Source organism: Dermacentor albipictus, unplaced genomic scaffold (assembly GCF_038994185.2).
Source record: "Dermacentor albipictus isolate Rhodes 1998 colony unplaced genomic scaffold, USDA_Dalb.pri_finalv2 scaffold_14, whole genome shotgun sequence".
NCBI classification, from domain to species: Eukaryota; Metazoa; Arthropoda; class Arachnida; order Ixodida; family Ixodidae; genus Dermacentor; species Dermacentor albipictus.
In genome coordinates, this window is record NW_027225568.1 from 7,394,525 (window position 1) to 7,408,481 (window position 13,957).

General features: G+C 46.5%; 1 protein-coding gene across 1 annotated transcript in view; it reads right to left on the minus strand.

Moving 5' to 3' along the window:
- Positions 1-8,574: 8,574 nt before the first annotated feature.
- LOC139051799 (nose resistant to fluoxetine protein 6-like) overlaps positions 8,575-13,957 on the minus strand; it is a 76,156-nt gene continuing 70,773 nt past the window's right edge. The window contains exon 17 of the mRNA XM_070528789.1: positions 8,575-10,560. Coding sequence (XP_070384890.1) covers positions 10,303-10,560 — 258 coding nt within the window. The 3' untranslated portion in view covers positions 8,575-10,302. The remainder of the gene's footprint in view (positions 10,561-13,957) is intronic.

Here is a 13,957-nt window from a genome sequence, read left to right on the forward strand (position 1 = left end):
AATGCAAAAGCTTTGTGCTTTCCGAGTGAGGTGAGAAGTAATTTTCGATTTCAGTGGTATAGCTTGTCAAGATCACAATTTCTTACCCGTTTTCTTCGCTGCCCGTTTCATATCGATATATCTGTCATTTATAACGGGTAAAAACTATGCAGGCAACAATGGGAGTTAATTGGCACGTTGCGTCACGCCTCGTCTAATATTATCTTATTCAGACTTTGACTCAAGTTCACTGCAACATGGTTCGATACTTTCTGACAGTACATGCTATCACGGCAGCACAAGTGTCGGAGGCGATGAATGATGTATAATAAGGTCCTTTGTTTTCGGGTGCTATATTTTTTTTTGAAATTCGAGAGTTAAAAATTGGATTTATATTTTAACAGAAAAACCAGGGAGAATTCCGTGTTTTTATTCTGGGAGCCCAAAGTGCTGAATTTCTGTTGTAACTTTCGCAAACGTTTAACACGGGCAAGGGCCTTTCTTTAAGCGCAGTCCTTCTAGTTAAACAAGCGAAATTGATCAGTTGGGTCAAAGTTGGGTCAAAGGCGCAATTATAGGGGCGAAGTTGCGCACAAACCGACGAAAGTAGGAGCATAACCCTATGAAGCTTCGTAACTGCTTTAGAGTCGTCGGTTTGGGGAAGTCGGTCACTGCACGTAGTTTAGCCGGCTCCGGAAGCACGCCGTCCTTTGATAGGATGTGACCGAGAATTGTAAGTTTTCGCGCAGCAAAGCGGCACTTCTTGAGATTTAGTTGCAGCTGAGTGGTCTTCAGACACGTCAGGACATGGTTGAGGCGTTCCAGATGGGTTGCGAAATCTGGCGCAAAGACAACAATGTCGTCGAGGTAGCAGAGCCACATGCGCCACTTCAAACCCGAGTCCACCTTGAGCTCGAAGGTGGCAGGCGCATTGCAGAGGCCGAAGGGCATGATATTGAATTCATATAGACCGTCAGGCGTGACGAAGGCTGTCTTTGAATGGTCGGCCTCTGCTAAAGGCACCTGCCAATACCCGGAACGCAAATATAACGATGAAAAAAACTCGGCACCTTGTAGGCTATCAAAGGCATTGACAATTCTGGGTAACGGGTACACGTCTTTTCGAGTGACCTTGTTTAGGCGCCGCTAATCCACGCAGAAGCGAATTGATCCATCCTTTTTTTTACGAGAACCACAGGTGATGCCCACGGACTTTGGGAAGGGCGAATAACGTCGCGTTTAAGCATATCGTCAACCTGGTCGGTAATAACTTGACGTTCTGCGGTGGAAACATTAAAGGAGTTGTCGCACTGGCGAGTTGGAGCCGGTGTCGATGTAGTGAACAATGGTAGAAGTTCGGCCAAGGGCACGTTGGGCAACATCGAAAGAGTCGCGGAACTGGTAGCGCAGCTGGAGAAGAGAAGAGCGTTAAAATGGTTACAGTCCGTCTGCGATCAACGAATCGAATAGGTCGGCAGCTGGTACATCAGAAGGATTCAGAATCAGGAGGACTGACGACGTCGAGGTCGCATCGAGCTGAATCTTGCAGCATGGAAAAAATTTGGCCGATACCAATGGGTTGCACGCATCGAAGGGATTCACCTTTAAGCACTTGGATGGGATACGGAAGAGGATTTGTGAGGCAGAGAGCGCTTGTTCCATTCCAAATAGAGAGGGTCGAATAAAGCAGAAGTGGCTTCCGACTTAGAAGGAGGCGTGATGGTTCAAAGAATGCAGCTTCATCACATATGCTGTTGCAGAACACGGGGAGCAAAACAGCTGCTGTCAGCGGAATTTCTGTGTCTTCTGTTACGACTAGTTTGTGTGCGGCTTGATGAGCAGGGTTGTAGGACTGGTCACACAACGGGAAGAGCTCTAGTTCAGATCTGGCACAATCAATAACGGCGTGATTATACGATAAAAAGTCCCAGCCAAGTATGATGCCGTGCGAGCAGGATGAAAGGAAGATAAACTCAACTATGTAGTGCTCTTTAGCGATACTAAGTCGAGCAGTGCAGGCAGCTATAGGCCGAACAGGGTCTCCATTCGCTGTACGTAAGGGCATCATCTCAAGAGGCATGGTCACCTTCCGAAGATTGCGGCAAAGTGTGGCGTCTATAACAGAAGCGGCAGCACCGGTATCGACAAGAGCATATGCACGGGTGCCTTCTACAAAAACGTCGACAATATTCGACGGGAAAGCTCAAAGACTTGAGCATTTCGACAGCGCAGTTCTTGTCTCACGAACTGCGGAGGCTAGTTTCCCTCATTTTCAGGGGCTGGTCGACGACGCATGGGCGACAAGGATCGGCGACGGGGTGAAGGTGAGCGACGAGACGTGGGTTGCGGATAGTCACGTGAAGGCGTGCTTGTTTGGGGACCCGGAATTTCATAACGAGAGCGGGGACGATCCATGTAGTTCTGCGAAAGGGCGTCTGAGTATCCTGGCGCGCGACGGCTGCAGAATCGGGCGATATGACCAGGGCCACCGCATGCAAAACAGATCGGCCGGTTGTCGCGCGTTCGCCAGGGATTTGCAGTGATAGGAGCAGCCCATGTCACGGATGGCTGAATCGGGGCTGCAGCATACGACACACCATGGGACGGTGAGGGCTATTGAAGCTGCTGCCGCTTTACTACCTCAGCGTAACTAAGAGGCGCGGCGACAGGTTGCTGCTGAATGGGCACCGGCATGGCCTCGGAAATGTGCTCTTGGATGACGTGCCGAAGCACGGAAGCCAACGGGATTGGTCGCTGCAGTTGCTGCTGTTGTGGCAGCTCCTGACGCTTAGCAAACGGCAGGAGAAACAACTGACGGGCCACCTCCTCACGCACAAATTATTTCATTTGTGCGAGAAGGTATGACTGGTCAGGCACGATGTCCAGTGCAGCGAGTGGTTGACATTACGTGTGAGATGAACGTCGGGTGAGAGCCCGCTGCCTTCTCAATTCGTCATAGCTGTGGCACAGACTTACCACTTCAGACGCTGTGCCAGGAGACTTCGCAAGAAGCATTTGAAAGACATCGTCATGGACACCCCTCATAATATGCTGTATTTTGGCACTTTCGCTCATTGAAGCATCGGCGCACCTGCAGAGATCGATTATGTCCTCAATATAGGCGGTAAAATTTTCGTTTGGTTCCTGTGCCCATGTGCGCAGCCGTTGCTCGGCGCGTAACATTCGCGTGCCAGGGCGACTGAAAACGGCAGATATTGCCTCCTTAAAAGCGGGCAAGTTCTCAAATTCCGATTCGTGGTTCGCATACCAGAGCTTCTCCACGCCAGCCAGGTAAAAGTTCGCGGTGCTCAGCTTAGCAGCGTCATCCCGCTTGTTGGGTCCCCTAACTTTTTCGTAGGCCGACAGCCAGTCCTCGACGTCCTGCTCTTCCGTACCCGAAAATGCCGGAGGGTCTCGCTGGCGAACCGGGCCGGGGCAAACGGCGGCCGGGAGAGATGGCAGCGGTTGGGCAGCGTCAGCTTGCATGGTCGACTGCGACGTACGGGATCGGAGTTCCAGGGTGCGGGCGATGGGCGTACCCAGCACCCCCACCAAAAGTAGCGAGGTTTATTGGACGAGTCCAAGAAACAGCCGGTAGCTCGGAACAGTAGGTCGGGAGAACAAGATGGTGGTATTCGACCGCCGATCTCGTGCCCTCCGCTCTTGATGATGATCGGGATGTCACGATCTTCCTTTCTTCATTACAAGAGGAACATGTAGTGACAAAGAAGCGGTAGCAAATCAAAGGGCGAAGATATGTTAACGATTCCTTGTTTGCATACATTATTATTACATTTGAAGGAAATCATGTCAACAAGAACAAAAAAGCGAGGCGTCCCTTTTTTATTTGTTTGCTGCACCTGTTTAAAACAAAGGCAAAAAATTAGAAATAGTAGCGCACATGGGCATGCTCCGCAGGGTGTAGGATGCTTTTTTTTTTTCATCTTTCATTTTGCAAGCCCTTGTTAACGTTCATTAGCATTAGCATTGGCATTACTTGAGATCATCGCCGGTCGCCGATCAGAACACTCCTCACGAAACCTGAAGCCAGGAAGAGGCGGATGAAGGCACGTGGGGTTGCACTATGGCCAACCTTCACGGACGCCGGTCGTGACCTTCGATACCTTGCGCATTTCGATATGCAAGGCTGCGCAGAAACTGAAAAAGGGTTTCGAGTGCTTGAAAAACGGTTTAAAGATTTAAAGGTTATCAAGATTTCACACAAGCACCAGATAAGGAGTTTTTAACATTTAGTACGATCCAAGCGAGATGGAGCTTTAGTGAGCGGGTACTTGGCATTCTAAAAGCCTCAAATTAGGCTTTTTGTGAGAGTACCTCTATGTTTCATCAGTAGCGCGGTCAATACGGTGAGCGGATGTTTTTTTTTTTGTCGGATCGTACATTCTTTATTGTGTGGTCCCTTAAAAGCCATATCGACAGTGTTCTACTGCATATTTATTAGGTCGGATGGATAATCATGGTTTCTTGGACGTACCGCAGGACAGCCCACGCAAACGGTAATGATTTCACTGCTTCTGGAAGTGAAGCTCTTCTTGTAGGAGTTGAGAGACACGCCTTTTGATGTAGGCCTGCACTTCTTCTTTAGGAAACATATAGGAGTGAAAGGTAGCACTTTTGCTTGCTCTTCCCACTGTAAAGAATATTGCAGTAGTTAATTGAAATGGGAGCTCGATCCTTGCACGTATGGGATTTTTCCGTGCGTACAGCTGTCTATCTGCGACAAAACATGCAGACAACGCCTTTAATAGGACTGCTACGGCCATCTTGGCTTTCACCACAGCTGCACCGAGCAGTTTTCTGAGAGCGCACAGCGGCCTATCAGGGCAGCTAAGCCCTCGCAGACCTTTCCGTCTGAAATGTGCATGAAAGCTGTGCAAGACTACACAGTAAAGGATCCAGGTATAATGTTGAGGACTCACCCCTCTGCTCTAGAACGTTCCCTCACTCAATACTCCACTACGACTATACGGATGGATCAATGGATGCATGCATGCTGTGGGCGTCCCCTTTGAAAAGGGGCGGTGGCTTGCCCCACCAAGCTCTGTTTCTTTATTTTTTTTTGCAGAATGTCTTACCCGTGTCAGTTTTTTTAATGCTATCTACTTTCACTATGAATGGTGGTTTATTGGCGTCCCCTTCCAAATAGGGCGGCGATAAATAGCCACCTTGCCTGTTTCAGCTAATCACTTATTGTATTGACATTTATCAATCTAACCTGATGTCTAGGTCTCTTTATAGTTTTATCTTTTCCTTAAAATCTCAACATCAGCCTTGTAATGTCACCTTTTCCTGTAACAAATCCGGTACTATCAATTTCTTCCATGTTTTATTTTTCCCACCAGCACTCTAAATGTCTTTTGTTTGTTTCAACTGCTGACCGGCTAATGCTTTCGTCTTCTTTACATCCCTGAGCTTCTCGTCAATTTTATTTCTCGTAATTTAGTTTTTGCAATTATTGTACACTTTCGGTCTTTGTTTCCATCGTTTACATCCAATTTACTCCCTCTGTTTCTCTCACTTACTTTTTGACGACTACTGGTTGTCTTTCTGCACTTTCAATTACCCTGTACCTGATTGTCAACTTTCTTGGCTTCTTCCTCAATTCTGTGTCCCCGCTTTGAGGTACAGATATTTGTTAACTTTAGCCGCCCGTTTATTTTCATCCATATTCTTGAGTCTTTATTCCAAACTAATTTTGCTTTGCATTTCCCTGAGTTTCAAACAGGCCGACCCCACGTCTCCCTGCATTGTCTCGTTTGTTGTTTTACCATGAGTTCTTGAAGTCAACCGGCCTACCGAACTTTGATCAACTTCCTACACCGACATTATGTCTGATTTTAGATAGCATCACCACCCCTCGACGGAAGGGGTCACTGCGCTTCATGATTATCCACGGCAATTCCTGAAAATTGTAGCCTCTTTATTCGTGGGGAGGCACTATGTTCAAGTCGGTGCAGTGAAGGAAGGCCTTCGAGTCGAGGATCCGTTCAGAATACCAAGGTTAAAATGCTAACGTAAACCTGAAAGAAAGTGTTCCTTCGCTTGTCATATGTTTCAGATGCGAAGCGTGTGTAGTGGCGCGGTGTTCCTTACAAGAAAAATTAAAGCGCCAATTGTCTTTTCAGTTTTTGTGTGCGTATGACGCACTTTCCGCGTTTAACATATATGCAAATTTCCGTATAAGGGCAGTTCTCCACTATACTGTTGTCACAGTACGGCCATCTAAACCAGGAGTTGAACTTCCGACCTTGCAGTTGGCAACTGATAGGTGCGGTGCCACCGCAGTGCTAAAAAATTACATTGTTGTCTCTCTTTTATGTCACTAATTGCGCAGCATTTGTTGAGTCTAAAATATGAAACGACAATCCAGTAATTCGCAATCAGCCAACATGCCCGTTAGTAGCGGCTCTGACTATCGCTTCCAGGGCTAGTTCTAGCACACAGAAACAGATGCCGAAGAAATTTTATGAGAAACTGGTGCCGCAGTACTGCACAGCACGCGTGGTGCGAATAACGTTGGTTGGATCGGCTCCCATTTGCGCGAACAGAAAAGCAAGTAATTTCCTCTGTGCTTTCCGTGGAATAATTCTTGACTTCGTATGATTGTGACCAACAAAGATTAGGCTCCTCAGTTTCCCTTCTTCCATACCAAAGAGTGAGGCAAACGGTAACGTGCATGCGTTCCGTAGTGTCAGCGTGCATGTGAAAACATAGCACACTTTTGCAGTATAGACTGGCTGGTCTAAACATCGCGCGATAAGTAACCGTCATCTATCTAGGAAACGTCAGAAGCGTAGTTTTCCCATCTGAACATGCACAGCCTTTCCATCTGCTCAGTCGCCAAGGCTACGCAGCAGAAAGGACCTGGACAATGGGTCCTTGCTCACCGCATATAGTCAAACGCTTCTACTCCTAAATGGCCTGTATAAGTAAGGATTCATGTCCCGACTGAATTCTAATCTGTCATATGCATTGAAAAGAAAGGTGTACGATCGCTTCATTCTCGCTGCGCTCTGTGCTAGCGTTAACAGCAGTGAAGCATTTCAAGAGCGTGATTATGTCACGAGTGTTACTGTGCTGCTGCAATGCTCCAGGAATCGCTCCATTCAGCCGCTGGTTGTTGTAACAGAGCGGTGGGCGCGATGGCCGACGAATACGTCGCAGTTGACGGCGCCAAGCTGATGCAAATGAAGCTGACGACTGACGTATTTAAAGTGTCCAAAGGTGAAAAGACCACAAATGTCAGCGAATGTAACAGTCACGAACAGCATTTAAAGAAACCAAAAATTTTCATGCCAAGCGAAGCGACAGCGGCATTCAACAATCTGGAGTTCTAAATTGCGCTGCTCATGTGCTTCGCCTCCGACCATACCATCTACCTCGATGCAAAACGGTTGGCTCCAGTCTCACATTCCTTGAGTTTACGTCTGCACAAAGAAAGAAAGAAAAATAACGGCGCGTATCATGAAGGTAATCTTGAATTCTTGTTAAAGGCCCCTTCACCAGGCCCCATAGCGAATTTTATTTATACGCTGGAAGTAGTTACGTGTCCTCTAGGGAGCTTCCGCCAACAAAATTAGTCAAATCGGCTCATTAATAGCTGAGATAGGAATATTTGAGTGCCGCGAACCCATGATTTCAGAAGGCGGGCTCCACTGCCAAGGAAGATGCTCTCTCCACTCGCCCCGTCTAGCCTCCGCAAGCAAAATTCCTTCCCTGCGTTCCCCAAACAGGACCTCGAGGATCGCGTGACGCATACGTCACAGGCCCCGCCTTGAAGTTTTTCCTCCTCACTTCTTTTTTCGGGGCTACACACTTCCGCCGACGGCGTTGCTCAGGCAACGAAAACTCAGGCAGAACAAGCGGATTGCAGAGCATGATCACGCGCTGCAACACGGTAGAAAATGGCATAGTTTCAGTACCTACGCACGTGAGCGCACGACCGTGGGATCAAGCAGACGGAGCGGAAGTACAGCTCTCTTGCTTCGGTGCGAAGTAAAGCAAAAAACACACACACATTCCGTTTGTGCGTGTTATTTCTCTAAACGTCAATTCGTCAATTCAAGCAACACATCGCACAGATAACAGATGTCTTGAATAATTCACGAAGTACTGTGTCACCACGAGCGACATCACACTACGGACACGACTACGTTGCGCAGGGGCACGACTACGTCACCGCCCGGCTTGGAACGCGGCGGCCGCGAGAATGAAAAACGGCATTTGGCTTGAAATTTCATATCTTTGCACGGCGCGCAGCGATGTCATACTTTGCAGACACGATTGTTATCGCGCAATGTATGCTCTGCGCTGGTCAGCTCCAAATGGCCAGACTTGATTTGGGGCCCTTTAAATAAAGGTTTTCTCTTGTTTAACATGCTTAGCCTGCTCAAGTCATGGCAGCACAGTGCGTAATCTTCACAACGAAGTCACCTGTGTAACGATAGTATTCGGAGTTCTCAAGCGCTATGTGATACAGATGTTTGATTGAATTCTCCTTTTGTCCTTGTATCATTACTATATTACAGTGGCGTTGCACATCACAGGCTTGCCGTTAAAAGAATAAAATAGCCATTTCTATTGACAAGAAAATGGTTTATTGTGCTATAATAATTGATGTTTTCACACAACACTTCCTAAAGCATATAAAGAACAAAACCATATTTACATAGAAGACTGGTAACGTTCAACGATGCGCAAGAACTAGGGAGTGCCAACATTCCATGCTCACCTCCATGGTATAAATTTAATATATTATTCCTACCGACCATAGTATAGTGCTTCGTCCGGATGCGTCGACGTCAGCTTTGCATACAGTAAATATTGTTCGTTCTAGCTATTTTTTTCTCGATGTGTGGAGAACGTTGACTTGAAGGTTTCTACAGAGAGTTTCGTCGCTTTTCGTTAAATGAAGGAGAAGAGAAGCTGTAGTGTTTTTATTCGGTGATGGTATCTTCGAATGCCTATATTGAACCACATTTAGGGCTAATGTATGTAACAGATACAATCTGCGTTCTCTCCTATAGGCATAATTATTTTTCCCAACAGAAACAGTTATCACTGAGGGTCATTGTGGCTTGCTCGACCACAGCCAAGCGGGCTGTGGTTGTGCAAGTCTTAATACCGCGACATAAAGCCGCCACAATGTCTTCACCGCAAATCCAAATATTTATCCCGGCTGTTTAATTGCGAAAACATTACTTGTCCACCCGCCTTGGACCTGCCGGCTGAGAGCATTGCACTACCAGCCGAAATTGCTGGCGATCATGCACCTTAACCTAATCAATAATAAAAAGAAAAAAAAAGAGTTCATGGACAACATGTGTCCGAGCATCACAGCCGTGAGCCTCACTGCAAAAAATTATGAGGTCTGGTGATGGGGGTCAATGGGCAAACCGGGCACCATTAATGCTATATTCAAATGAGTTACTGGAGTGAAATGGAACTGTAAAACGGGACATCGTTATTTCGGTTATTGTGCCAAAGGTACCCTGTGTAAGAATACCCAATCGCTATGTCAGCTGATTTGCCAACATTGGATTTGGAACTCAACAAGTCGCGCCTCTCCCGCATCGGTTTTTGTTCCCGCAAAAGCTATAAATAATAATGCATAGCGAAACTTGATCACCACAACGCATTTGTCAGAATGCATGCCGAAGTAATGCTATGCGATGGACCGGATGGGTTCTTTGCATAGGGAACGCTCAGGAGGAATGAACAGCTTCGATAGGAAATTTGCGCAGTGTAGTGACCACATATGTTGTCGCACACTCTGGCTAATGCGCCTGACAGCTGCACAAATATGCGAGAAGCAGTAGCAGTACGCACGGTTCCTGCACCGTCCATTGCTTCGTCGCGTCACGTTTTACATGCATGGATTAGCGCCGTTCGTCAATCTCAGTGCACCCACGGCTTCAACTTCTATGCCCACCCGAGATGTGCAAATGCGGCCGGTTCGGCATCAGCTGTCCAGCGGCCATGCCAGCGACAACGATGCGCCTGCTTCTTGTCTGACCACCAGTGGCTCGCAGACGGGTGCCGTTTCGAGCCACCAGGCAACTTGTCCTCAGTTCTTAATTCATTATTTCACAGCCTTTTCTCTAAGGAGGATGGTTCCACCTTCAGAACGCTGTGCTCTTCCACGATTTGGTGTTCATTTAACGCACCTTCACGTTGCCAAATGCCTCTTGCACGATTTAAGGCATTCGCGAGGAAGTCCTTAACGATTTGCGCGCTGGCACTACACACCTCCGCAAAAACAAAGTAAGGTGGCGAAATTTCTTTGCTTCTGACAAAAGGAGTCTATAAGTGGCACCATTGGTCCAGATGGATTGTGCTGGCCTGCGTCGTCTGGTCCTGGGTTACCACTAGGCGTGGACAGATGTATGTGATCACGGTCCTCCTCGTCTTGTGGCCACTGTCCTTGTTCTCCGAGTCGCGCTTCACTCGGCCCGGTACAAACAGCGTTTTCTCGTATATGCTGGTCGGCAACTCGCACACCAGGAACAGGCAGAAGCTCAATATGCACCTCCACACAAAGAGGCTCAGTGCGTTGGACACCTGCGGAAAGCGCGGAGCAAAACGAGGGAGTCGGTCTTTTTATTGAGAGCGCATCTCAGTGGGTGTAGAGAGAAGGTATGTGGTACCACTTTTCTGCACACGTAAAACGACATTTTGTTCTCATTAAACAACGAGCATACAGAAATTGCGGGATACAACGTCCCCTAACGGCACAGAGGGTTACGACGATCGCTGTATTGTAGGGCTCCCAGATTCATTTTGACCAATCGCATTTACGCGATTTATATTTTCTGCCGATCCCAGCATAGTGCAGGATGTACAAGTACTAGGTAGGGTAACGTGCAGTGATCATACGATAGTGGGGCTAGGATTCACCTCAGTTTGAGGTGCGGAAGAGTAAAATTGGTCAAGAAGAAACAGGTGAACTTAGAGGCAGTGAGGGTGAAAGCAGACAAATTAGGGCCGGTGCTTGCAAAAAAACATACAGCCTTAGAACAGAGAGGTGCCGATGACATAGAGGTAATGAATAGAACCATAAATAGGCTGGCTTCAGATGCAGCAATCGAAGTGGGAGGCAATGCACCAAGCCAACCAGTAGGCAAGTTCTCCCAAGTAGCAAAGGACCTAATAAAGAAACGACAAAAAATGAAAGTGTACAACTGAAGAGATAAGATAGAATTCCCGGAGCTGCCAAAACTGAACAACTAGGAGAAAATAAGTAATATTCGAAATTATAACGTGAGAAAGACTGAAAAATCCGTATGAAATGGACGCAGCCTGAAATCAGTAAGAAGGAAACTTGGCATAGGACAAACCAAGGTGTATGCACTGAAAGATAAGCAGGGTAAGATCATCAGCAATCTCAAAGGTATCGTGAAAGCAGCGGAAGAATTGTATACTGACCAATACAGTATCCAGAGGACTCAGGATAACTCCATTCGAAACAGTAATGAACAGGATACGGAAAGTCCTCCTATATCTAACGATGACGTCGGAAGGAGCTTGCAAGACATGAAACGTGGCAGAGCGGCAGGTGAAGATGGAATAACAGTCGATATAATCGAAGATGCAGGAGACATATTACTTGGAAAACTGGCACTTCTTTATACGAAATGTCTATCGACCGCAAACGTCCCAGAAAACTGGAAGAACGCAAGCATTATACTAATCCACAAAAAGGGAGACGTTAAGGAACTTAAAAATTATAGGCCAATTAGTTTACTCCCAATATTATATAAAATATTTACCAAGATAATGTCCAGTAAAATAAGGGCAACGCTGGACTTTACTCAACCAAGGGAACAGGCAAGTTTCAGGAAGGGACACCCTACAATGGATCACATCTATGTTATCAATTAGGTAATCGAGAAATCCGCAGAGTACAATCAGCCTCTATATATGGCCTTTATAGATTGACAAAACGCATTTGATTCAGTAGAGATACCAGCATTCATGGAGGCATTACGTCAATCAAGGAATACAGACCAATCACGTAAGTATCCTGTAAAATATCTACAAAGATTCGACTGCTACGGATATTCTCCGCAAGATATATAAGAAGATACCTATAAATAAATGGGTCAGGCAAGGACACAGATCCTCTCCATTGATACCAACTGCTTGCTTTGTTGAAATATTCAAACTATTCAAATGGGAAGGTTTAGGAGTAAGGCTCGATGGTGAACACCTGAGCAACCTACGGTTTTCCGAATAACATCGTTCTATTCAATAACACTGCAGACATGTTACAACAAGTGATTGAGGACCTTAACAAAGATAGTGTAAGAGTGCGCTTGAGGATTAATATGCAGAAGACAAAGATAATGATGAATAACCGGACAAGGGAACAAGAGTTCAAGATCGCCTGTCAGCCTGTAGAGTCTGTGAAGGAGTACGTTTACCTAGGTCAAAGAATCACAGGGAACCCTGATCATGAGAAGGAAATTCATAGAATAAAAATGGTTCTGATCGCATATGGCAAACTTTGTCAGCGCCTGACTGGAAGCTTATCATTATCATTGAAAAGGAAGGTGCCCAATGAGCGCACTTTACCGGTGCTGACATTTGGGGCAGTGACTTGGAGACTGACAGAGAATCTGGAGAACAAGTTAGGGACCGCACAAAAAGTGCTGCAACAAAGAATGCTAGGCATAACCTTGAGAGACAGAAAGAGAGCGGTTTGGATCAGAGAGAAAGTGGTATAGCCGATATTGTAATTGGCATAAGAGAAAAAAATGGCCCTGGGCAGCTCATGTAACGCGCAAGTTAAATAACCCTTGGACAATTAGGGTTACAGAATGGGTACCAAGAGAAGGGAAACGCAGGAGAGGAAGGCAGAAGACCAGGCGGTGCGATGAAATTAGGAAATTGGCCGCTGCTAGTTGGACTCGGTGAGCGCAGGACAGGGTTAATTGATAACATATGCTGCTGCTGCTGCTGCTGATGATGATGATGATGATGTATTAATGGTATAAGTCATATTTTGTTATAAACGGATAGAGTGTCGCATGCGTCATGTGGAAGTTCTGGGTTCAGTTTGCAGTGGCAAAAACTTGCCTTTTTTTCACTTTAAATTTAATTTTTCATTGCAGTTTCTACATTTCAATATAAGGACAGGTTCCTGTATGCTATTCTTCACTTTAAGGGTCCCTGAAACCATTCGGAGTAATTTTGTAGACCCGTAATTTTGTAGGATACAGCTACAATAAAACGTTAGTGCCATAATTTAAGTGAAGCGTGTCATATTAAGAGAGCTACGAAGAAATACAAGTTACCTTCCACCCTACCGATGCGGTTTCTCCTCAACTTGTTCACCGAGTGATCGGGGCGACGCTCTGCCTTCACTGGATCTGCGTCATGAAATGACGTCATGTTATCTACTTGCGGTTGTCTTGGAGGTAGCGCGCGAAGCCTCTTCAAACTTTTCGTTAGACGCCTGGCTATCGATGTTGCGCGAGTGCTATCCAAACAGCATGTGTTGCAAGCATTCTCTAGAAAAACAATGTGGGCTTGTTGGCATGGCATCTTCACCTTTGTTCGCTAGCGGGAATAAGACTGCACACAAGAACACACACAGCACAGCACCGTATGTGTCCCGTTTGTCGTGTGTCCAGTCATATTCGCGCTAAAGAACTCAGTTCAAGCGAGCGTTCTGCCGCAGTGCCGAGTTTGTCCGGTATTCCTGTAAAAGCAGGAAAGCTGGGCGTTGGGACGGATAGGTAGAGGCGTAAACTAAAGCACGTCCTTATTCCTATCGCTGTGACGTAGGGGCTTTAACGTAAACCTAAGTGGCTTGAGTGGTCTGCACGGTGCATCCACTTGGTGGTGCGGAGCCTAACCAGCCAAACACACTGCTACTAATGCTGCAGCCATATGTAAAACATTTTAAATATTTAAAAAGAGGACGTATTCATGATTATGCTTCTGCAGAAAATTT